Here is a 25588-nt window from a genome sequence, read left to right as displayed (position 1 = left end):
ATGGAAGGAATAATAGACGAATTATTACCGATTTATGATATTCTCAGTGGCAACGAGCCTAGTCGGAAAACTCGAATAGTAGATATATGTCACTTCCAACGTACTTCTTACTCAGAATTTCATATGTATCCTCTGATCAGTTACTGTAGCGGTTTAATTTGTATAATTTATACCTTCAACTCGAATTTTCTTCTTTATGCTGCTTCCAAGACAACTAAATAGGGCCGGAGGGGGTAAAATGGAAGGAATTTTTTTTTTTTTTTTTTTTTTTTTTTTTTTTTTTTTTTTTTCACCAAATGGAAGGATAATTATGTAGTTTAATTAGGTGAACTCAAATTATTAACTGGACTCGACAAAGTAGGTCCCACTAGTTCCTCCAAATAATGGACATTTGCGACTCTCTCTCTCTCTCTCTCTGTAAAGTCGTGCCTTAACATCTGTTTTGTTGAGTTCACCACCAAAACCCTGAGAGAGAGACTAGAGAGTTAATGGCGAACAGTAATTTACCTCGAAGGATAATCAAGGTACTTTCTGCTTTCCGTTCCCTCCCTATTTCAACTTCGTAGATCTCTTTTTTATTTCCCATATCTCTCAATTTCTACTCTGTATGTGTATATCTATCTATATATGTGTATAATATATGAATCATTCGCTTTCTACTTCTGATTTTCGCTAACCCGGTTATGCGATTCAACAGGAAACACAGCGTCTTCTCACTGAACCAGGTCCTCTCTCTCTCACACACACCGCACACAGGAAAAAAAGAAAGAAAAAAAAAAAAAAAAAAAAAGTGAATTTAAGAAGAGAAGTATCCATGGCTTTTTTTGGTGGTAGTTAAAGTTATATTCTTTTTTAAAATAATAATAATAATAATAGAAGGAAGGTTGGAGCAGAGTGGATTAATAGAGATTATACTCTAATTTTAGTGTAATGTGATTTAGATTGAGATGTGTGAATTGTTGGTGTGAAACTGTGCTTGTTTGGAAGGAGTCTGACTTGTGAAATGTAAATACAGCTCCAGGAATAAGTGCTTCGCCTTCAGAAGATAACATGCGATATTTCAATGTATTGATACTTGGTCCATCACAATCTCCTTATGAAGGTAACCATCTCCCTATCCTTGTTTATTGAATTCGTATGAGTATTCCATTGTTTATTTATGGAGAAAATGTGGTATCAGTTCCCAAAGAACCCAACTATTTTGGGACGGAGGACGGAGGGAGTAAAATTTAATCAACTGCACAATCTCATCTTTTGATGTACTGCTAGCAATGCTTTAGTATACCGGGGACATATTTTCTGGTAATAAGGGTATAAATATTTTCAAAGTCAGAAATATGCCATTGTGTTCAAATTATTTGAGATTGGAAACTGCTCATCTATCTTAAACTTTTGTGTACGTTATCTGCATATCGGAATTTTTTTATGCTAACCTGCCAGTATTATTTATTTAAATTTATTATTGTATAAACATTTCTTCTTGTTTTCTTTCTCCATTTTTCTTCACCACACTTCAAATGTATATTCTGATTCTTTTGTTAATATTGATATCTATTTAGGAGGGGTATTCAAATTGGAATTATTTTTGCCTGAAGAATATCCAATGGCTGCTCCCAAGGTATTGCAATGCTTATTTTTATTTTTGCAGCGATCTTTTGTTTCTTGTCTGAGGTTCTAAGTTTTAGTAGTTGCCACAATGTCATTTTGGAGCTTTTTGAACTTTTTCATTGAAAGTTCAAGTAATATATGTAACAATTTTTTTAAGTTGCTTTCTATTCAGATGCATGTTATTATGACTTGCTTCATCGAAAAGAGCCTATATTGAAAGTTTGATGCTATCTTCCAACAAGTTCTTTAATAGTGGATATCATATGCCCTCTTCTTTTGTGCCTAATTTTTGTGGTAATATAAATTGACCAACAAGTTGGCAAGAGCATTAAGTTACATTTCTTTTATTTTTGTTATTATTGTCCCTTTGCAGGGGTATGTTATGAAGTTAAGCTAACTTTCAACACAGATATTTGCCCTTGAAATGCTGCCTAATGTTATTGATGTTGCCTTCAAAAAAATTGTGTTGAAATACTTTTCTTTAAAGCCTGTTCTAATGTTTTTCGAATGCATTTTGACTGATTATTTGTTTGAGAACATTTTCAACTTCTTGTGGGTGGCTGCCCTTTTCCTCTTTCCACTCCTAAATGCTGCCCCTGTTTTTAATATCTTGAGTTGAGTACTGGTTTTAAACCATAGTGTATCTTTTAGTAGTTATACTACAAAAAAAAAAAAAAAAAAAAAAAAAAAAAAAAAAAAAAAAAAAAAAACATTTTAGGCAACATATGAGATATGCTCTACCTTATTCTAGTTTGCATCTTCGTGCTTGTACAGTGGTGTAAACTTTTTTCTGCACACCAATTTTAGTTCTAACTTTGTTGCGTGATTACCTATTTGGTTTTTCAATATTTTTTTTTTTGTTGGTGAGCCAACTTGTCCCAATCTATTTTTTGTTGAGATTAATCCTCATCTTGTCAAACCTTGGCAGATGGGGAACAATTATGTTAGTGTCTGCTTTGAATTTCTTTTTCTTTTTCCAATTTTTTTTTTTCCTTTTTCTGTTGACCTTTCTTTAGCTTTTCATTTGATTTTGCTTATTACAGGTCCGCTTCTTGACCAAAATATACCATCCTAACATTGATAAGGCAAGTAGCATCAGCTGTTTTGCTTTGCTGCTGAAAGTTTATATCTCCTGCTCTAAATATCATTGATTTCTTTGGGCAGCTGGGGAGGATATGTCTGGATATTCTTAAAGATAAATGGAGTCCAGCCCTCCAGATCCGAACAGTATTGCTGAGGTGAAACTTTTGTGTTCCCTTGGTCGAGTGCTCTTTTTATTCTGGCGATTTCGTTGATACAATGATTTGGACTAAATGTAGCGAGTCATTGTTTCTGCAACGTCATGATTTCCCTTGGAAAATGAGATCAGTAGAAGTCTACTTAAAAAATTCAATGTAAAGCACATGTGATAGGCTAAGTGTAGTTGGCACGGGACTCTGTTAAATATTAACAATATTGCACTATTTTGTGAATCAGTATCCAAGCACTTCTTAGTGCTCCGAACCCAGATGATCCACTTTCAGAGAACATTGCAAAGCATTGGAAGAGAAATGAAGCTGAAGCTGTTGAAACGGGTAATGTTTAGTCTAGCAAAGATTTTTTTCGCTAAGGCAATCTACCAAAAAAAAAAAAAAACGGAAGAAGAAGAAAAGTTTGGTTTATTATAAGCAAAATATTAAGCATATAACCAAGACAAATTATGCTGCTGGCGGTCTTTAAATGAAAATGTCATTTTAACAGAAGTGTCATTACAAAAGAATGACGTGTGTCCTTTGGAAAGATGGATTTATGTATACAAGTGCAACTGTAAAAGAATAATATGTTTTATTCCCTTAAAGAAAGATGGATTTATGTCATCTGATTTATATAAATTTCACTCTGATATGCAACTTTTATTCACTGGAATTTATTTTCTGGAAACTTGCAGCAAAAGAGTGGACCCGTTTATATGCGACTGGTGCATGATGATGGGTGCTTGTTTCTTGCAAGTATTATTATTTCTGAAATTGTAAGTGAAGCTGAACAGTTGTCTTTGGCTTTTTAATGAAAGCTAAGAAAATATTGCATGAACAGCCTGGAATCAATCTTCTTAAGGCTTTTTGGCACTGGTGGCTGTTAATGTTTTTAATGTATTCCAAGGGCATTTACTTTTTGTAGATTATAATAAAAATTTGTTGCTCATATATCTCAATTTTGTACGTAATATCAATGTCAGTTTATGAGATATTTGAGTCATTTCCTAGGTTTTGGAAGTGTTTGGTGTGGATATTATTGGTTGTTCTGTGCATCATTTGAAGGTTTTGCAGTGTATTCTGCATTGTTTTGGATGAAGGGATCTGTGATGAGCTTGATTTTAAATTAAACACAATTCATTAAGGGGGTAATGGTCAAGTCATGCATGCAACACGCATATACAACCTTCTTTTTCCTTCCCCTAATTCTACTTGTGACTTGAGCTCCTTTCGTGTGCTAAAAGAGCATCATTATAGTGTACAGATATATATATATATATATATATATATATATATATATATATAATCTGAATACTGGTGCTAGCCCATGACGTGCCCATGCATGCCCCAGACAAGACAGGGATGGCGAGGATGATGTTTGGGTTTGTCGCTTGGCGTGAATGGGTGACATACATCATGATATTCCAACATAACAACTGTAAAACAGGTCATCCTCCCTCATGAGCTAGCTCGGATCTTTCTATACCCATTTTTCAAGGAGAGAAACGGCTATATTTTCAGTAGATTCAGTCTTTCTCGCCCATGCTGTCTAAACTTCGTTTTCAACCGCCACAGGTCACTGCATTTGCACTTTCTTTCCGATCAATTTGGGTTTAGTATATTCTTTATTGCCGTTTTTTCATTTCAGATGGCTAAAAGTATAAAGCAGTTTGAAAATTCGTTTAATTAAAGAAATTTTATAAAAGAAATTGAGCCTAGAAAAATGCCTAATTTCGTAAATCTTTTGAAATTCATAATGATTGTTTCTATGTTTTCATTATTTTTGAGAACTTTATAGACCCCAAGATTTCTGTCAATTTAAATTACAAATAATTATATCTATATTTGCCATATATTGACTGGTTGCATCACCATAACTCGAGTACATTTCAAGTATAACAAGGGTTACTCATCTCTCAGTTATTTGTACTTCCTTTTCGTCCTCGCAAATTACACACCCAATTGGCCCAAAAACATTTTATTTGAAAGTAGGGTCACATACCACTAGACTTGCAATAATCGTTACCAATTATTTTTACAGTACCAAATATTATTACAATAAAAAAAATAAAAAAAATAAAAACAAAACAAAGATCCTTTACTTGCATGAACACTGTTTTCACTTAGAAAAGACTAAAGACACTCAGATATCGCATATCCTTTAAGTGAAAAAAATTAGTAGAGTCAATCGGCTGAATACCAAATAATTAGAACCTATCAACCATTTAGAAATCATCTAAACCCATAGCATAAATGAATACGCAATTTACCAACAATCAATCAAATTGCAACGAAAAGGAAAAAGGAAAAAGGAAAAGAAAAAGATGGCTGTGTCACACATTAGCACCTACCAGATGATATTACTTACCCAAAAAAAAATATGGGACTCCAATTGTAACGTAATCTCATCCATCCCTTTTGTGTAATTCATTAAAGGGACCAATAATAAAGTAAAAGCTTACATCTGTCTGAGTAAAATTTTCCTTGTAAATATAACATGAGACAAAAAAAAAAAAAAAAATAAGACTGGCAATATATGCAAAAATTGACGGAAATAAATTTGATAGCTTGAAGATGATGAGAGAGTAGATGGATTAAAAATGGCAAGAATTAAATAAATTAAACTACAAATGTACCATTCTCCGAGGGTTCCCTGCATGAGACTGAAATAATTATGTAGTTGATTATATCACAGATAAAATTTGTCATCCTTGTATGAATCAATGAAATATTGGGAACTACCAGATGTAAAGAAGATTGGGTTTTTTGTCCCGCAAAGAAGAAACAAAACGGTCTTCGCTCTACAGACTCTGCTGCCTCAGCAAGGACTCTAAATCCTGATGGCGAGGAGAAATGATCTCCTTCACCTTGTCGCCGTTCTTGTAGATGTTGAATGTTGGAACTAGGCTAACACTTTCTGCTTTTGCTATTGCTGCGCTCTGCTCCACGTTCACCTTCAATAAAAAACAAAATAGTTATGCTTCTGTTTTGACAACAGGACATAAGTATGAATCACCATAACAAATCAATTATGTGTTGCTCATTTAATCCCATCTTTTATTTAACATTTAAAGCATAAGACCATCACAGTGATTACAGAAATTGAATAAGTTAGTTTCTTTTCTTTTTTAAAAATCTATTTTCCTTCTCTTTTTTTCTTTTTTAAGAAAAGAAACTATAATAAAATGCTGCAATTTTTCAGATCCTGATAATGGTTATACACTCTTAGCAAATAATTAGTGATATGATGATGATTCTAAATTTGTATAGGAAGTGTGGAATATTATGCATTTCAATAGCAAGTAGAATTGTCTGATCAACGTAGTTACATGGGGAGGCCCCAATGTTGGTTACCTACCTTGAGGAAGTTAACAGATGGGTATCGAGCACAGAGCAAATCTACAAATGGAGATATCTGTTCACACTGTTGGTTGGATGCCATCATGAAATGAACAAGTGAAACACCTGAAATATTGGTGTTTCAACTTAGGCAAAATATTGAGCAAAAGAGAAAAAGTGGAGAACCAAAGAGAAGAATAATAGTACTGGGATGAAGGCATCAAGGTTCACCAGGTGAAGATATTGCAGCTTTAAACTGATCAAGACCAGTAACTTCCACCATTGCACTACCAAATTTCATACTATGAACTTCAGCCCCTCGGAATTTCTTTAATGCAACTTGTGCATGGTGCAAAGATTCTGCAACCTCATTGTCCCCGGGAAGATACCTCCTCAGGGCCTCATAATCTCTCACAGCTTCCACCCATCTTTCAAGCTATACACCCACACAAGGAAAGAGACAAAAAGCAAAATAAAACTCAAAACAAAAATTAAAAAAACCAGATTACTTTTAATTTTTAAAAAAAAAAAAAAAAAAAAACATGGAAACAAATAACATAGAGAAATATGCTAAATCACCTTTGCATTTGAAGCAGCCCTGCGGAGAAGGGCTTTTGTGTAATTTGGTTGGATCTTGAGGGCTTGGTTGCAGTCCTCAACAGAATGCTCCCACAATCCAAGTTTAGACCAACAAACTCCTCTATTGCAATAAAGGACAGAGTTTGATAAATTGTACTTTAGGCCTTCACCATAAGCTGTGCAAGCTTCTGCAAATCGTCCGGAATCAAAAAGATCTTTACCGCGAGCACGAGCTCTTGTGACCGATTTCACATTATTTAGCAACATAGCAACTTCAATGTTACTATAATCGATCAGCCCAGCCTTCTCTGCTGCAGCGACAGCATTCTCAAACCTGCAAGACATCCATCGTTCATCGTCACTCAGGCCAAGAGTCACAGCTATTTATCTTTCAGATCTTTGATGATCTGAAGCTCACCTTCCAAAAGCCATGTCAACCTGGGCTCGGACATAGAGAACAAAAGCTTCAGAATGCATGCCAAAGAACTTGGTCTGTGAGCAGGAAGGAGGATAAGGGTCTAATTTGGGAATGTTTGACATGCTAGAGTCTGCATCTTCAAGTTGCTGGAGCTTCAAAAAGGCTTCTGCTTTACCAGCAATGATCTGTAAAATCAACAACTATTTAGCCACTTTTGTTTCATAATATTTCAAATTAAAACAAGTGAAAATTTCAGGCTTCTAACTTTACCTGAGGAGAAGACTCTGCTCCAGCAACAATAGCTGCATCACATTCCTTTAGGGCACTTTTCCAATCGCCAATCTTTCGAGCATCTGAACAACGATTAAGATGCTTCTCCAATGAATGCAATTTCTGAAGCTCTGTTGTGTCAGGCTGTTGCCCATGAAAACAAAGGTGGTGACGGGCATTTTCAACCTGTCCTAACCTGTAGAAAGTATAAGGAATGTTGAAAGCCATGTTGGGATTTCATTGTGTCACTGAAGAACAAAATGGGAGAAGAAAAAGGCATGAACCGGAAGGTTCTAACTTCTAAGAGTTAAACAAATGACCCATGAATCTTATGAAACCTACAGCCACCAAGGAAAAATCCCATCCTTCTCTGAACATGAGTTTGACACGGCAAAATTGAACCCAGAAAGCCTGAAGATGTTATTGAAAAATAAAGATAGAAAAAAAGAAAAGAAAAGGTGATAAATTGAATCACATGAATTACTTGAAATCAACAACCACCCAGGCAGCTAGCCCATAGAGAACCACCAATAACAATGTACAACTTGTATGCATTGAACAAAAGCAACCAAACCAATTAAGAAAAATAGCATCTGAGATCTCGGACTCTGTAAACCAATCATAAGCCATAGAGAACTGAATTACAAAGCTAGAGCAAACAAAACCAAGCACACAAAGACACAATCAAATAATCACCCAATCTGCATCATACCCAATATGCAACAAAACATAAACGTAACTTGCATCACAACAACAGAAACCAATCACATTCATCCAAGTAATAAAGAGAAAAAATCTATTTTTCGAAAAATACAACAACAAATGATCAACCCACAAACAGATTGACGAAATTCATAAAATTGTTGTCATAGTTTTCTACACTGACCTGATATAAAGAGAGGCCAACCTCTGGTGAGACCTGACATACCCAGGGTCCAACCTTACAGCCTCCTCACACTCCCTCACCGCCTCCCCCAACCTCCCAAGCATTGTCAACGCCGCTGCCCGGTTACTCCTGTATGCTGCATTGTCCGGCGATATGGCAATAGCTCGGTTGTACAGCGATAAGGCCTCCACAATATGGCCACTTCTATACAACTCGTTGCCGGCCTTTTTCACCTCTTCCGGATCCGAACTCGACATAGCCCTCTTCACCATTGCAGATTCTCCGGCAAATGCTGTATTCCCACTCACATTAGCTTCAACTTTTCCACCACCACGAACTATGCTTCCAATGCCGTAATGACCTGTGCCTGAACTCAAGGTTTCAGCACGATTGGAACTCCGGGAAGCCATATTTGATTTTAAAATCTTCCCAGAAGGGCAAATGTTGCCGATTGGATATATGGTTGTGTTGGGAGATGAGACTGAACCTGCACTACCTCCTCCACAACTACCACCACTATTGGTGGTGCTACTACCACTACTACTGCTGTTGTTGTTGTTATAGAGGCTTCCAGAACCTGAATAGATTAATGGAGGTCCAGTGGAGTTTGATCTTCGATGACCCGGTTTGGAATTGCGAGTTGTGGCCACAGATCGGCTGGTTTCGAGCTCTCCGGAGTGATTGGTTGGGTTTCTAATGGATCTCTGAACGCGTGGGGTGTGATTTGACACCGAAGTAAATGAGCTTGAACTACTACTGGTGTTAGCGGTGGTGGTGGCGCCACCACCACCATCTGAATCAGCGCGAGTGATTAAGGGTGAAATTGGAGAACCCAGATCGAGTTCTTTGAAATCGGGCTTGTTGTGGTCCAAACCGAAGGAGTCTTGGAACCGATCGGGCAGCGAATCAAGACCCATTTCATGTAATGACTTCCCAGGATGCGACATTACACCGTATTTACAGTATAACTCAAAATATATATAGATATGTATATATGTGTGTGTTTATGTGTGTATATAGAGAGAGATTTTGATTCAGAGTAATTGAAGTTACTCTCTCTCTCACATGAATGCTTATAATAAAAACTACAAGAATGGAAGATGCAACAGCAAAAGGGTACAATAGAAGAGAGGTTGTGAAGAATACATGAATGTAGAGATTTTAGAGAGAGAGAGAGGAGAGGGCAGGGGAGGGACGAGGACGGGAAGAAGGAAAAAAAAAAAAAAAAGGGCAGTAGATGGGGATCTCGTGATTTAAAGGGATTAAGCCAAGAATGAACGGGAAAGAAAGAAAGTGGAGATAGAGAGAGAGAGAGAATGAGATTTTACTATTTCTATTTTTGTGTTTTTATAAATATATTATTGATTTCTTCCCTCTTCAGTTCACGAGACACCTACCCCTCTCTCTCTCTGGATTATGGAAAGCCGCTTTTTTTACGAAGAAACTCTGTGTTAATATTAAGGGTAGCAGGAATATTTAATGCTTTTAAATTCATGGGTGTTAGGTGTTAATTATGCTTTATTTATTTTAACACTGCTAAATTTTAACTGTAGAAGTTAAATAATCACCTAACAATAAATTCATGAATTTCCCATAATTTCAACTCAAATAAATCTATGTTACCATGTGTTTGATATCGAAAGAAGTTTAATTTAAAATATTTATCTCAAATTTAAGGTGTGAATTCGAATTTATCAAACATAATCCTAATATTTTATAATGATCACAATTATGATTATATTTATGAAAATGCTTCCCAAACCAATAAACTACATAAAATCCAAAGAAAATGTATTAATGGTGTGAGTGATATAACTTTATTTATTAAAAAAATGGACATGGTATAATTTGGTTGATTTTTAGTTTTGGGCTTTAAATAGCATTATTTTTTTAAAGCTCAAATCTGGTAATTAGTTTTTGTGCACCAATTATATATGACCACTATGAGGAGAGAAAAGAAATGATTTGGAAAGATTATCGCGAGAGTTGAGACCCAAGATCTTTCATCCCTCCTCAGTCATGTTGTGCATTTTGAGTTGCAATTTCTCTTCTCCTATTTGCGGATGACACAATTCTATTATACTCGTATATGTGAAGCCAGCCCTCAAACCTGAACAATTTCCTCAAAAGATTCAAGCTTTTTATCCAACACCACCTATGATTTGCGAGGATCATCGTCTGAACTCTGGTCATGATTTATTGTTGATGATGTCAAGCTCTTTTTAAGAGCCCATGCCCGACTTCCCACTGATGTGGACTTCAACACCTTCTTACTTCTCATGCCTTATCTTCTTCACCCTCTCATCCTGATTTTGGCCTCATTAGCTCTTGCAACCCATTCAAGCTCTTCTTCTTCTTCTTCTTCTTCTTCTTCTTTAGTTTCTATTTGTTTTGTCTGGTTAAAAAACACATGACACTTTCATAAGATCAAAAATAACTTTTAACATTTCAATAGATATAAAATTTAAAAACATTTGGATCCCACCTTTAAATTAGGTATGATAGCAAACAGATTCAAATATGTTTTTTTTTCTTTTCTTTCCTTTTTCTTTTCCAAACGAGAATGATATCATTTCTTTTCTTTTCTTTCCTAATTTACTCAAATAGGAATACAAGTTATTGATATTGTGAGTGTCAATGCAGCTATATTTTAAGTCATAGATTTAGAAAGAATATATAATTCAATATTCATTTTAACCTATGATATTTTTTGAATAAGTTACCTTAAATACTCTAAATGTAAAAACTCTGCTGACTGTAGTATTATTTGAAATATTAAATGTTTTTAAGGTCTCTTTAGTCTTTACCTAAAAAATCAACGGTGAACATTATTTCTACTAATCTTTTAGCCAGAAAAATTATTCAAAATTTGATAAAACATATATATATATATATATATATTCTTAGTACTATTGTCATTTCTTACTTTTTGGGTAACAATACCACTTGTTGTATGGTGGGTTAATTCTATAGGGATGGTTATTGAAGGGATTCCATAAGATGTAATTTTTAATGTGCGACAATATTGATAGAGTGATAAAGAGTCATTCCTTAAATGTTCTCACTTTATGTTTATAGGTTCAAATCTCTTTCCCTAAACTCTTAACTCTATAACCATTGACCTATTAAAAAATATATTTAAAAAATGGGTACAATTCTTGATCACACATTCTCTCTCTTTTTTGAATAACTATGTAATGAAAAGAAAAAAAATGAAAGTCCATATAAAGCCTCAAAAGATACGAGGAACAAAGGGGCACAAGAATGTGGAAAGTTTAATGGATTTAATTGCACTTGACTTTGAATTCATAAATATAGAACAGTAAATATATCAATATTATTGTTTCCCAAATGAGTATTAGGCACGGCAACATAACAATTAAGTCAATAAATTTTTTGATAAGGAAAAAATCAGTATAATTTTTTTTTTTTTTTTTTTTTTGTGATAATATAAGCATTTTCCTTTCAGAGTCACTGGAGATCCAAGCCACCCAAACAAAATTCTCACGATCCCACGTTGATATTGTCCAAACCGATCTTCATTTAACATAATTTGGTTGTTAATGTCCTCACGATCACACGTGGGTATTGTCTAGTTTGGTTGTTTATGTTCGGTTGTTAGTTGCTAATATTAAAGTTATTTTTTATTTATTTATTGTTTTTTCTTTTTGATACAATTACATTTGGAATATTCAACATAGTAGTACAAGAGTAATTTGAAGGATGGTCTGCCCAGGGCTCGCCCTGACACTCCCAAAAGTTTGAGGGGGTTCTAGCGAATTTTTAACCGTAAAGTCCTTTATACATAAGGTTTTGTACATGTCAAAAGTTAAAAGACTCTAAAATTTTCATTAAAATGAGACGTTAAACACAAAATATATTAATATTTAAAAAAAAAAAAAAAACAAAATAAAATGCGATCTTGGTACTTTATAAAGAGTATGATCCATTTATATCAAAAAATAAAAAGAAATATTCAACATAACTTAATTACAAAAATCAAAATTCAACTTCAATCAAAATTAATGTGATCACGTTTTGAATTACAAAATTGTCAATTAAAGTGCTCCAATTAAGTTTCTCTAACATATTGTCAACCATGGATAAGATTTGATCAATTTTGATTTTGAAAAGTTTATCTGCAATGAGATAGTCAATAACACTATATATGCATTTGGAAAACAATAACCTAATCTTTTTATAACATCCAATATCTCAATTGTCTTTTTGTCCCTCTTGGTAAAACTTCTCTTAAACCTTGTAACTCTAAAAATAATTTTTCCCCATCAATATGAGAAATCATGTCATGTTTAGGAAATCTTTAAGGTTATTTTAAAGAATGTAACAGTTGATTGCATCGATGAGTTAAAATTTTGCTTGTTTAGACTTGGCTTAATGGAGCCTTCCATGCACACACATGAGCCCAAAAATAATATAATAATAAAATAAACAAGTTTTTGAAAAAAAAAATTATTTATTTTGATGGGAGGGGATATAAACAAATTATGAAAATTATGATCACATATAAATACTACTATATTTGCATTATGATCCTAAATTTGAGGCCCTAGGCGCCTTGGTTGCCTTGCCCCAGGGCCGGCCCTTCGGCTTCGATCAACTATACTAGTAGTTATAATATGTATGTACATATGTGTATGTATGTATGATATATATATATACACAGACACATAATATAATATAATTGTGTATTCAATATGAAAAATGATGTTTTCCTTTCTTTTAATGGAAGGATAATGTCTTATTTAGATTTATATTTTAAGGTTGTCATAAAGATCATAATAGTTTTAATAAAATAAAAAATATATAACCTTTGTTTATTATAAAATGTTTAAAAAACCTTAAATTGTTTAATAAATATTTTTCAGCCTTAGTGTCTTTCAATTAAGATATTGAACTATGGTATGGATAAAATATATTTGAAGTTGATTCACATATGAATTTAATGATTAGCAATTTTATAATTTTACCAAGGTTGTCATTAAATAAGAAAAAAAGGGGTACCAATTTAGTGTGTTCTACCTTTTGAAAAAGAGTAGGGTAGATAGCTTAGGTCATCCAAGTGTAGTCTTGTAGGAGAGTACCATCCACACAAAGAAAGTAAAAGGTGCTAAAAATTAATGCAAGCAAACTGAAAATCAACTACTAGAATGGAAATTAAAGCCAAGTTTTTATGGGCCTCCTTTGTAGATGGACAACGCACTTTCTTAAGCTTATAACTTGCAATTTTAATCAAACCAATCCAATTGTCTTCCTTGTCCAACAATTTTGTTCCACCAAAATAAAATCTTTTTATATATATTTTTTAATGTTTAATTATCGTAAAATATTTACGAAAAGAAAATATATTAAAAGTTAATAAAAATAATTTATTTATTAATTTTTTATAAATTAATTTGCACGTATCGAGGTCGATAGACTCATTCTTAACATCGACTTAAACCTTTAACAAACACTACCTCAAAAATATATATATATTTTCTAAAACAAGAGTAAAAAAAAAAGAGAAAAATGTCTTATAGTGGGACCAAAGTGTGTCAAGATGCTCAACAAGGTAAATAGTTTTGTGAGCCACTTGCAAGTTTTTGACTTTATTTAATCATAAGTTCCTTTAACCTAGAGTTCAAAACATTTTATAAGATAAATAACAACGTGTTCAATTATGGTAAACTGTTTTTTCGACCTAAAATATTTTAAATATTTAATCTTGTAATTCAATAAATTTAAAAAATATAACTCAATTAGAAACTTTCATTATACAAAATAAATCGGTCTTAACTTAAAACTCGTATTTTTAACTCATGGTGAACTTTTTAATTGCAGAAAATAACTATATTAAACATTTAAATATTAAATATAAAATAATAAAAGAAAAGTAAAAAATGAAGTGAGGAATAAGGATGCACGTGACATGTACAGTAATGAAATAAAAGTGATAGGTTAATAGGAGATGAGATGAGATGAGATGAGATGAGATGGGTGTGATTGGAGAGAGGAGATGAGATGAGATGGGTGTGATTGGAGAGAGGAGATGAGATAAGAATGGGTGTGATTCGAGAGAGGAGATGAGATGAGAATGGGTGTGATTGGAGAGAGGAGAGAGAGGAGATGAGATGAGATGAAAGAGATGGGTGTGATTGGAGAGAGGAGAGAGATTAGATGAGATGAGAGGAGATGGGAGCAGCTGGCCATGTGCAGAGTGCGGTGCCAGCTGGGCATTCAGGAACCCTAAAACTCAATCCCATCCCTACTACTCTGCGCCTTCCATCTAAGGTCTCACCATTATTTTTCACAGGAATATTCCAAAATTTCCTCCGAATATTCAATTTATTTTAAAAAATATATATAGAAAAGTAGATTTCCAAGACTTATTAATTTTCTTGTAAAAAATTGCAAGAAAGTTTAAATTTTGCATCATAATAAAATTAATGCAGAAAATAATTTTCTTGTCAAAGCACTTCAGGTTTTTTTCCTTTCATTTTCTCATCTTATTTTCTTCCTAGTGAAACAATGCCTTACAGGGTATTTTTTTTCTTTCTTTCTTTTTGAAATTTGAAAATTCAATCAAATTTCAAAAAATTTTGACTTTTTTGAGCAATTCAATTTTAATATTTATTTATATTAACTAAATCTCAAAAAATTAAGCCAATTTGCGTATAAAGTTGTTTTTTTTTTTTTTTGTATTAACAAAAATTAAAGAACTTAAAAATTGAAGAGATGAATTTTAAGTACTGAGTTTTTAAATGGTAAATAAAATATATTTTATTTATTTTATAATTTTTAACCGTGATAAGTACTCATTTAAAATTTATTTTCATTTTAAATGACATTTATTATTTTTATAAATAAATACTTAATTCACTAAAGTAGCTGCTGGTTTGATCCCTGCTTCTCACCCCTCGTAATAATTGTATGTTTCTACTTTATGCAGCAGGGAGGCATTGTTCTCCACCCACAGTTTTTGAGTCTCCAGTTTTGTGCTTGGTCCAATGAGTGTGCTCCACATAACAAAACTATGCCATGGTAAAAGTGAAAAAAATAGCAGTATTAAAATACTCTCACTTTTCAGTGAAAAAATTAAGGTGGGTCATGGGACAGCTTAGAGTGGGTTAACCGAGAATGATTGAAGGGCAAAAACATAATTATACTAGTGTACTAAAGAGCAATCAAAATGTAAAGTTACCCAAAGTTAGCTTTGGTCCAAAAGAGGAAGCTAATTAGGCCCTAATGATGCTATCTTTTGACCTTTAGGTGCTTAAACAATTACACTAATATATATGCTAATTGGCATCTTCCACCCTTAAACCAAAAATACTACATTTTACGCAATTCGAGGCCACAAATTGTTTAAGTTAGAGCTCAACTTGCCAATAAGGTTGAACTCATCATCATTAAAAAAATGCATTTTGCTTTAACAAACATTAATCTAATCCTTTTTATAATGTCTAAACACGACAACATGTCCCCAACTTTACTAGCTACTTGTTTTTATGGTTAGACTTGGCATTTTTGTGAATTTGCAAGTCAAGAAGAATTTAGTAAATAAATCTATTAAGTAAGTAGTTTTAACACTTTAAATATATTTAAATACATCTTACAATTTCAAATATTTTTGTTAGAATCAATATCCAGACTATAACTCTCAAGTTTGACAATATTGTTTAAATTTGCTTAAATACATAATTAAATTCATAAAAATCTACTCAAAATATATTACCATCCAAATAACATATTCAATAATCAAAGTAGAAGAAGATTAGGAGTTCAAATCCACGTGAACAAAGTCAGTGTGAATTTAAGCTAAAAAATATAAAGAAACCTTTTTTTTTTTTCATGAATCATAAGAAAAGGAATATCATCATTTTAATGAATTATTGATTATGCAAAAACTTTTAGAAGAAATTGAATATCATCATTTTTTATTTATAAGAATACGATAATATTTCCATGGAGAGGTGAAGTATTAGTAGGCCACAATGATATTGGCCTCTATTTTATGGTTAGAAGATTGCATAATCTGGGGCAATGAGATTTGATGGTTCCAATTAAGGTATTTATAATATTGTAATGGCCTCTGGCTTCCATTATGATAAGTTAAATAATCCTCCATCTTAAGCAAAAAGAAAAGAATTAGAAAAAAATAGTAATAATGGATCGAAGCTTTGGTTGCTTACCACTGTGTGTGTGCGTGTAAAGCATAGTTGGGAATCATGTTTTGACAATTTTTTTTTCATATTTTTTGTTTTTTGGTAGATGAGCAACACAACTGGTCCATGCAGGACTAGGACTTGAACAACTTAATTATCTTTTGAAAAGGAGAGTTTTACCAATAAGCATGGTAGTTTCTTGACCATTAAAAAAAAAATGTCTTGAATAACTGTGTAACGATTTTATGGCCCTTTCTCCGAACATCTTCTTCGCGCTCAAAAGATAAGGAGACGATGTGGTTAAATGATAGTAATAAATTAATAATATATATATATTGATAAATGTAAATTAATTTTTCAGTACTTCTAAGTAAGTTTGAAAATTATTAAGTGTTATTTTGTATAAATAATCTATGTTAGGCTAACTCTTCAAAAGTAGTGAAGTACTGGACATATAGTACTGGGTATGTATTCGACATTTTTTAGTGGATCGACATGTATAGTTAAAAACCATATCTAATCATTCAATTATATTATATTATTAATTTAAAATGAATTAAATGCCTATTTCGAACACTATATTAGATAAAAATATTACTTTATTTTAAAAAATAAAATAAAATAATTAAATAAAATAATATTTAGCCATTTCTATGTATCATTCTATTTAGAGATTTGACACATCCAACACAGATACATACACATATCCTAATTCAGGTAATATAATAAATAATATCAGAAGATTAGTCATGTTATGCCTTCTTAGTTCCTAGTTCTTCCATAGATTCATAGCCCCCACCCCCCCCCCCCCCCCCCCCCCCTCCTTCCCCTTTTTTAACTATTTCTTTCTCTTTCTCTCTCTTTCTCTTTTTATTTTTCAGTGATCTATGGATAACCTACCAAATAACACTATCTTATATATATATATATATATATATATATATGGAATATTATTACTTGTAGTGTAGAGAGAATTAAAAGACGTTACCTTTTAATCTAAGTAGTTCACTTATTAGGGCTTGCAAGTCTTCATTGTCCCGAATAATACCTTGTTTTGCACAAAAGTTCTTCCTTTCATTCCCAATTCTTCTACAATGAGGCTAACCCAACGTAGACATATGTGTATATCTATATGTATATATATATATGCAGTGGTGGAGAGAGAAAATATTGAGAAAAAGGAGAATGAGATTAGTAGAGAGAGAAAATGAATGTCCTTTAGGTTGGTGGTTTCTTCACGTCAAGCGTTGGCAGCCACATGCATTCTCTAATGAGATGTCAAAACATTTGTAATGTGATCTTGCCCAACACCAAACAAGGAAAAAAAAACAAAAGTACCAAAGGTTGTAGTTTAGCAATTCAATTTAATATTTATTTATTTATATATAGGTTGTGAAACTAAAAAAAAAAATAAACTTAACTTAATATAATAGATTGATAAAAGTGCCATTATGGTACTTTAGATTGATAAACAAGTCCTAAAGTGCGGTGTTATATCACTACTAAAGATGAATTTTTAGAGCAAGATATAATATTTAAGTTATACTAACTGAAAATAAATAAATATACAATAATTTAGGAGAAGGAAATGATAGCAACAAGAAATATTGCTTGATGGAAATTGAAGTTTCAAATCAGAAGAGGAAATTTTTGCCACAAAATTTTACCTAATTGCAATCGCACAAGACTGTCCTTCCTAAAATTACAAGTTAATTAATTAATTATCTCCTACCATTGTGGGAGATTTAAAATATAAATTTACAGGACAAAAGTGCCCTTTTAATTATTTATTCTCTCTGCTCGGTGTGTATATGTATGTGTGTATATATATGTATATATATATATATAAACACCTAAATTCTTTTCTTTATATATATATATATATATACACACACATCTAAATTCTTTTTTTTTTTTTTTTTTTTAACCCCCTCACACTATACACCTACATGTATATATAGATCGAGTATCTATATAGCTAAAAGACAATTAAAAGAAAGACATAATGTAAACACTTAGGTTAGAAGAAATAATTAAAAGGCACTTCTGTACTATAAATTTATATTTTAAATATCCCATAATGATAAGAGACATTTAATTAATTTTAAGAATCTTAACCAATTAGGAGTGCGAGTGTGCAAAGACAGTAGCGTGTACCAACCCACTAAATATATTATCCATTAATGATTGACTCATTAATAACCTACTCAACTAAAGTATTCACGCAATAATTACAAATTATTAGGCGGATTCGAACGGGTATTTGGGTCTGGGTATATTTTGCCGGCCTATCGCATACAGACTAACAATGTGTATAAATGGGAGGTCTATAATGCCATGTAATGAAATTTAATCAATCTCCCAAATACCAATACGAATTTCACAAAATCCACTAGGCCAGCCAACAATTATGGTTCCACTCTTGGATGTCCATGAACAATATTGGACGGCAAACTGCACATTAATTTAGAGTTTATTTAGATGCGAGTTCAAATGAATTTGACGTATTCGATTGTAGCGTTAGCAACTCCGTTTCACATCAAATGTTCTTATCATCTGCTGCAGTATCACAGTTTTCATTCCGTTTCATCTAATTCAATCCTAGCTTTCATTTTTGACATTTCGTTAAGACATTATTTATGCCACAACGTGACAAGCTAATATTCTTCAGACAAGTGCCTCGGAACTTTTTACCCACTATCGAGCTTGAAGAAATTGGAAGGCAGAGATAAATTGGACCTAATTCTACAAAAATCAGGATTCTCAGCACAAGATCAGGGGATTCTCAGCATAATATTTGCACATAGCAAAATATATATATATATATATATATATATACTCAACTCAAAATAAAAAAGATGCTGTCACGAAACAGACAGGTACCTCGGAACTAAGCTTATTATGGCTTCAAAGAAATCAAAAGACTGGAGTCAACGGATTCTCCGCAAGATCCACTCTTGACCACACGTTCGGAGATCCAGAATGCAGAATTTATAAGCATGCCTCAGACCCAAGGTACTCTTCACAGCTATGCAACTGTTACAGACGAAAAGCTGTTCCGACAATCAAAATTTCCAACTTATGAGTAAATTACTAGTATGCATTCTCAAAGTTCCTCCCGTGTTAAATACTTAATCATCGTAACTCATTATTTAAAATCACCAACACAAAGTACATATCATGCTCAGTCGCTCAGCAAGCAGCACAACGTACAGAGTACTTCTACAAACATAAAGTAGCATCCAAACACAGACTAGATAGAACGATAGTGCTCCTAGATTCAATAAACCTCTCTCTCAAACAGCCCGCCAAAAGGAGTACTTCTACAAACATAAAGTAGCATCCAAACAGACTAGATAGAACAATAGTGCTCCTACATTCAATAAACCTTCTCTCTCAAACAGCCCGCCAAAAGAAATCTAGCTAATTCAACACTTCAGTTACCAGACTGACGCAACTCCGGACGAACAAAATCGGCATCTGCAGGCACCGATATGTCAACTGTAGGTCTCAACTGGGCACATACTTCAATCGCTCCGTGCACTGGATCTGACAGGAAGTTGCTGATGAGGTCCTGGTTGATGGAAGCTCCATTATCCACTGCCACCAAGGCCTGCTGGGTAAGAACATAATCAAAACGTGGGGCCCATTTCCTTGATCCTAGCCGTGCTGTTGTTGAACAATTGTCAACCATGAAAGAAACCCCGCGAGCATGCATGAAAGGATTCAAAGAATCAACAGACTCAATCACACTTTCGTTGATGATCTCCGAATAGGAGTGGCCTTTCTTCCTCAGAATTTCAATCTGTAAAATGATTAATATCATAAAAAAATTTAAGGCAAACAAATCTTCTAATACATCTTTTCTGGGTTATAAAAAATACATGGTCAACAAGCACAGTTCCTAGTAAGAAGTTAAAAGGTGGGCCCTTGAATTCAACAGGCAAAAATTTAACTTAGTTTGCTAGAGAGCAATTATATTTTACCATTCTACTGTATCAATGTTTCTTAGAAAAATCTTTTTACTAGTAGAGGAATTAAGATTACAAAATAGAACTTTCTTTTCAAGCAAGCAACCCTCAATATCAACCCATAATGCATGGCCACTCCAATTCCTTAAAAATTATAACCTGATTTGATTTAACTTGAAAGTTGAAACTTCAAATGAGCTCTTACCTGTGCCATCATTAATGCCACAAAGACACCTGCAGTGAAGGGATATAATGGGCCTAAGTCGCCTGCTGGCCGTACTGCTCTAACTCGTTCACCTACTTTCCACATCCGCGTCTGATCAATTTTACCCATCGGGAAAGCTGGTAGACCATCCTTTTCCTGCAAAGAAAATCAATCATCGAATCAATGGTTATGTTTATCTTAACTTGCAACTATTCAAATACCATAAATAGCTCAAGGGATCAGAAGCTTACATTTAACATAACATGAATGATTTTAGAACAATGACATAGTAATGCACTAGACATATATGAAAACAATAAGGAAATTAACATACATAAAAGCGACGCCCAGCCAAGACAACACTCCGGATCTCACTGCCAGTAGCTACATCTTCATAACACTCGTATAAGATGTCCATGCAGGGATAATACGAGGCACTATATGCAGCCTCGAACTCCCTTTTGCCATCTTCTGAAAGAGAATTGTACACAGACAACATGCCCTATTACAAGGAACAAGAAAAGTAACATATCAACAGGCAAACATCCCGAAAATGTAATGGTAAAAGATTTCAAAACGGTCAAGTAATGACTGACATGAGAGGCTTCCACACACACAGTAACACACAGATGCAGGGGAAAGGAATGAAACCCATGAATTTTATCACAAGAAACTCCCCATTCCCTGAAATGATCACAAGAACTTAACCTTAGTTGAAATGGTCTTTGAAATTATCCCTGTTATGCACTCAACAGTATTCTTGTAAGCCAGATCTTCGCTCATTCCATTTTCAGTATATCTTCTAAACAAGGACTCAACAATCCCGTGCACAGCACCAAGTAAGATACCTATTAACCAAATGAGGGAAAATCAGACATCAATATACAGTGAAAACACAAAATATGGATAAAGGAACCACTTACCTCGCTCTCCAAATATGTCACTCTTGTACTCCTGCTCTAGTGTAGTGGCAAATGTAAAAGGAGAACCAAGGGCAACCGACCATCCAAGGGCAACATCAGTGGCTCTGCCATCAACATCCTGTCCAACAAAGAAATTTAGTAAATAGACGTCTTACTGAACACAATTAGCCAGAGAGAAAACAATGTGCATGCCACACACACACACTTACCTGGTGGACCGCAAAACTGGAATTAATTCCTGCACCATTAATTTCTTTGCCTTGAACGTAGAGTCTTCTCACAGATGGACCCATTCCCTTGGGACACACAGCTATCACACTCATGTTTTTGGGGAAGTCCAGGCCCATTGACTGCAAATGGCCAAGAAGAAATCCATGGGAAAGCCCAAGAATACTCTTTGGCTTCATGTGGGAGAATATTTTCTCATAATTGTCAGCCTGCAACACATGAACTTCAGAATAAGATAATCATTCTATGATTGAAATAGAATAAGCATAGCAGATACCCATGGCATTGGTGAAATGCACAATCGATACCCCATTGTATTTGCCATTACTTTGATTAACTGAGATATTCAAGCAAATCTCAGTATCTGGTTGTTGCTATGAGAGGTCGCAGTTATACCCCTAACCGTCCTGCAGCGATTGGTTGGTGTTGGATTTGTGAATGTTTTCACTCATCACTCAATTAGTGTGTATTGTAACTGTTGTGTTTTTCTTCCTTCCCTTTATTCCATCACAATTAGAATGATATAATAATAAGAAATGTAAAAGAAGCCAAAAAAAAAAAACAAGAAGAAGAAGAGAGCCAAAATGAGGAAATTGAAGCTTCACATGTACTGAAAGTTTTTGTCCAGCACAGAAATAACAGAAATTGGTAGCAATTCAAATTTAACAAGAGGACATTATTTAAAGGCAACATAGAGAAAACAGAAAAAGTTAGAAAGCTATATTTTTATGAAGCAAATTTTGACACGAATTCTGATAGCTACAAAACAAAAGCATAGGATAACATACTAGCAATAATTAAAGTTTCGGTCAATAATGTAGGCCAGGAATATACATCTTTACATAGCACCAACCTGTGCAGCATCAGAAATCAAGAGCAACACCAAATCACTGCCTGATATAGTTTCCCATATATCGCCTAGTGTTCCACTCTCTTCAGTGAAACCAGCAGCATGAGCTTCCGCAAATGAACGAGAACCCTTCCGAAGACCTATCTGTATTACAAAGCAAATATGGCAAGCAGATGTATTCATAAATGAGAAACTGATTCATATACAAAATAAGCCATCGCTTATTCATGAATCATAATGCAAACAAATAGTTGAAAAACACGTTATGAATGCTAATAAAATCACTACAAAAAGTATACAAAATTAATTATCACCTTGACCACAATATTGGATTTAGCTTCTGCAAGAGAATCCCTTAGATTTTGAGCTTGAGCAGGGCCCTGTATATATGCATGGGAATGCTGTCATTACTTTTATAGAACATCAACAAAATGATTCGAGAATAAGGAAAATCATTTACCCCAACATAAGAAAGAGTTAAACTCCAATATGAAATATAATTACATAATCTTAGCTAGCAAATAGAGGGAAAATGTTCCCATCCACCTAACCTAAACCAATCTTCTTATACTTACCAAATAATGCACAATTATGCTAAAAAGTATATGTAACTGAATCTATCAGGTAAACTTCAAAAGTGAACTTCTCTATTCATTTCTTCATTCCAAATCGTCACAAAAACAACATTATTTCCAGAATCAAATCACCATTTGTCAAAACAACAAACTGCCATTGGAATCAGAAAGCAGGAACTTTCAAGTTTCCGTACTTTCAAAGTATCCAAACTCAACCATTGAAGCGCCAAGTTAATTCTAATTTTAAATGTATCTACACAAAATAATGATAATAACAAAAGCAACAACAACCACAAAACATCACCTACATTCAAAGAGATCAGACTACAAGGTCACATGAAATCATGTCAGTTTATAAATATAAAAAATGAAAAGAGAAAAGCTCAAATCAATTAAAGAAAAGCAATTACAAAATCCAATGAGGTTACATATCCTCATCATGTTGTGATGACATTTTAAGTCTCACAGTAAAAGAATTTACATTACAAGAATGAATGACTAATAATCCAGTCATTTATCTAAAAAAGAATTTTATGCCAATACCAATAAAAGAACTCATTTTCCCACTTTCCATAAATTTGTAAGTTTGACCAATAAAAGAGAGAAAGTAATACATTGTCCTGTTATCTGAATAACATTGTGGCAATACTGCATGGTTCAGATCTCTAAATAAGTTTGAAATCTCTCATCAACAAATATGACCACAAGAAGAATAAAAACAGAGGTCATTGAATACCATTTCTGGAATGTAATTTCCCAACAAAGAGAGAAAATACAAAATTTGAAGCAACATCCTAGTTATGAATGAATTGCCAAGACAGATATAAGATTAATAAAACCTTACTAATGCTACTTGAGCATGACAGTAATTTGATTGATGAAACTAAAACATCACTAAATGCTAAATAGATGCCTTAAGAGAGAGTAACTATATCAATAAGAGGATTTAGTATATAGATATAGAATGCAGCTTTAACAAACATATGAACAAAAGTAAAGATGTAATGACTAAGGAAGATTGAGGGTCAAGAGAAACCAAATGATTCAACATAACTCTGTTGAGTAGGGTAATTTTTTTTTCCCTTTATAAGTCTGTTGAGTTGAGTATTCGTCCATTACTTAACAACTGAAGATCTCTAAATCTTTCAATCCACTAAAAATCACCTCTTAATTAGCTTAGATAAGTTTTTCATGTTTAGAACCAGAGATTCCAAAATCCGAAATTTACACTTACCAAAAAAACTGAGGGGACATTAAGCAAAAATGCTAAAAAAACAGTGGAAAAAAGTATGTTTGAGGGTTAAATTGAACGGTTCGATTTCAATGTATATAGCATTGTGTAAAAGTTTTAAGTTTTTTTTTTTTTTTTTTTTTTTTTTTTTTTTTTTTTTTTTAATATATATATATCATAAACGGAGCCATTTAACAAAAGTAGGGAACCTTACTATATTTTATCATCCACGATAACTTTTAAGTTCCATTAAAATGGCACAACTCGAGATCTAAACAACATTTTAAAATGAATGCTATTTTTTAAACGCCTCCTAAGGCAATGAACAATAATTATTCAAAATAAGGAAAAAAAAAAAAAAAAAAAAACAAATAAAACAACAATATAATGTTAACGAATAAAGGAAAAGATTGAAAATACCTGAGATCCCCAACCGATAACACCAATTTGCTTGATACCCTTGAACGAATCAGGCAGCAAATGGAACAAATCCCTCCCTCCTCTCACGATAAACTACAATATCCAAAAATAAACTCACCAAACAATCATCACATGGAACAAATATACATTAAAAAAAAAAAAAAAGAAGAAGAAGAGTTTTAGATAGAGAAAATGGGGGAAATACCTCGTCATGACCAGCTAGAGTGACCTTCTCCTTCTTGAAGACAGAGGTCTCGAAATCGAGCAACATTGGCGACTTGATCGCAGGCATAGAGACCATCCGAGCCCCGAGAGTTGAGCCTGAGCCTGAACCAGCATTATTGCTAGTAAAGACCCGAGCTTTGAGAGGCTTTAGGGCTGTTTTCGAAGACGATGAAGAAAGAAACCCTAGATTGCTACCTAGGCTTTTCGGGGATGGCTTTAGGGTTTTCGAAGAAGATGAGGAAGCCGCCACGGAGGGAGAGAAGGAGGTAGCCGCCGCCATTTTGGTGACTGACTCACTGCAACCAAACGTGTAATGAGAGAGAGAGAGAGAGAGAGAGAGAGGGGTTGTGGCCTTATAACCACGCGTTCTTATATGAGTAGAGGAGAGAAAAAATGTACGACCGAAAGCCCAAATAGGTAGGGATACAAAACAGCCCATCCAAAATATTTGAGGCCCATGCTC

General features: G+C 33.6%; 3 protein-coding genes across 4 annotated transcripts; 1 reads left to right on the top strand and 2 right to left on the bottom strand.

Annotated features, from left to right (window-relative positions):
• The first annotated feature begins 391 nt into the window (after positions 1-391).
• Positions 392-3791, top strand: LOC132308952 (ubiquitin-conjugating enzyme E2 36-like). Of its 2 annotated transcripts, XM_059807255.1 has the most exons (8): positions 392-524; positions 698-725; positions 1016-1102; positions 1560-1618; positions 2652-2693; positions 2773-2846; positions 3085-3182; positions 3536-3791. In XM_059807255.1, the coding sequence occupies exons 1-8, from the start codon at positions 489-491 to the stop codon at positions 3571-3573; spliced, it is 462 nt and encodes a 153-aa protein (XP_059663238.1). In that variant the 5' UTR covers positions 392-488; the 3' UTR covers positions 3574-3791. The 2 variants fall into 2 exon arrangements, with proteins under 2 accessions (XP_059663238.1, XP_059663239.1); XM_059807256.1 differs by lacking the exon at positions 698-725 and having other exon boundaries at positions 416-524.
• A 1639-nt stretch (positions 3792-5430) lies between these two features.
• On the bottom strand, positions 5431-9643 carry LOC132308951 (inactive TPR repeat-containing thioredoxin TTL3). The gene is made up of 7 exons (XM_059807254.1): positions 8333-9643; positions 7447-7642; positions 7177-7361; positions 6759-7092; positions 6411-6615; positions 6199-6305; positions 5431-5794 (listed from the first exon to the last, which is right to left on the bottom strand). Exons 1-7 carry the CDS (start codon positions 9277-9279, stop codon positions 5642-5644), a joined length of 2127 nt encoding a protein of 708 aa, XP_059663237.1. The 5' UTR covers positions 9280-9643; the 3' UTR covers positions 5431-5641.
• Positions 9644-19620: 9977 nt separating this feature from the next.
• LOC132308950 (ketol-acid reductoisomerase, chloroplastic-like) lies at positions 19621-25459 on the bottom strand. The gene is made up of 10 exons (XM_059807253.1): positions 25106-25459; positions 24901-24993; positions 22989-23054; positions 22678-22818; positions 21806-22033; positions 21597-21714; positions 21382-21521; positions 21008-21175; positions 20674-20829; positions 19621-20302 (listed from the first exon to the last, which is right to left on the bottom strand). The coding sequence occupies exons 1-10, from the start codon at positions 25403-25405 to the stop codon at positions 19934-19936; spliced, it is 1779 nt and encodes a 592-aa protein (XP_059663236.1). The 5' UTR covers positions 25406-25459; the 3' UTR covers positions 19621-19933.
• Positions 25460-25588: the final 129 nt, after the last annotated feature.

The sequence above is a fragment of the Cornus florida genome, unplaced genomic scaffold, assembly GCF_030987335.1.
Source record: "Cornus florida cultivar Cherokee Brave unplaced genomic scaffold, ASM3098733v1 CherokeeBrave_3.0.0_Hap2_Chr05, whole genome shotgun sequence".
NCBI lineage: Eukaryota > Viridiplantae > Streptophyta > Magnoliopsida > Cornales > Cornaceae > Cornus > Cornus florida.
Note: the sequence above shows the minus strand (reverse complement) of the source record. Positions and strands in the feature narration are given on the sequence as shown.

Excerpts from the sequence above, each read along its gene's own strand:
- LOC132308952 (XM_059807255.1), top strand. The coding sequence starts at position 489 with ATGGCGAACAGTAATTTACCTCGAAGGATAATCAAG. Across the intron at positions 1,103-1,559 it reads ATCACAATCTCCTTATGAAG|GAGGGGTATTCAAATTGGAA; the intron begins GTAACCATCTCC and ends ATATCTATTTAG. Across the intron at positions 3,183-3,535 it reads AGCTGAAGCTGTTGAAACGG|CAAAAGAGTGGACCCGTTTA; the intron begins GTAATGTTTAGT and ends GGAAACTTGCAG.
- LOC132308951 (XM_059807254.1), bottom strand. The coding sequence starts at position 9,279 with ATGTCGCATCCTGGGAAGTCATTACATGAAATGGGTCTTGATTCGCTG. Across the intron at positions 6,616-6,758 it reads GGGCTGCTTCAAATGCAAAG|CTTGAAAGATGGGTGGAAGC; the intron begins GTGATTTAGCAT and ends GTGGGTGTATAG. Across the intron at positions 6,306-6,410 it reads AGCTGCAATATCTTCACCTG|GTGTTTCACTTGTTCATTTC; the intron begins GTGAACCTTGAT and ends CCAATATTTCAG.
- LOC132308950 (XM_059807253.1), bottom strand. The coding sequence starts at position 25,405 with ATGGCGGCGGCTACCTCCTTCTCTCCCTCCGTGGCGGCTTCCTCATCT. Across the intron at positions 21,522-21,596 it reads TGACATATTTGGAGAGCGAG|GTATCTTACTTGGTGCTGTG; the intron begins GTAAGTGGTTCC and ends TTTGGTTAATAG. Across the intron at positions 21,176-21,381 it reads CAAAGACCATTTCAACTAAG|GGCATGTTGTCTGTGTACAA; the intron begins GTTAAGTTCTTG and ends TCCTTGTAATAG.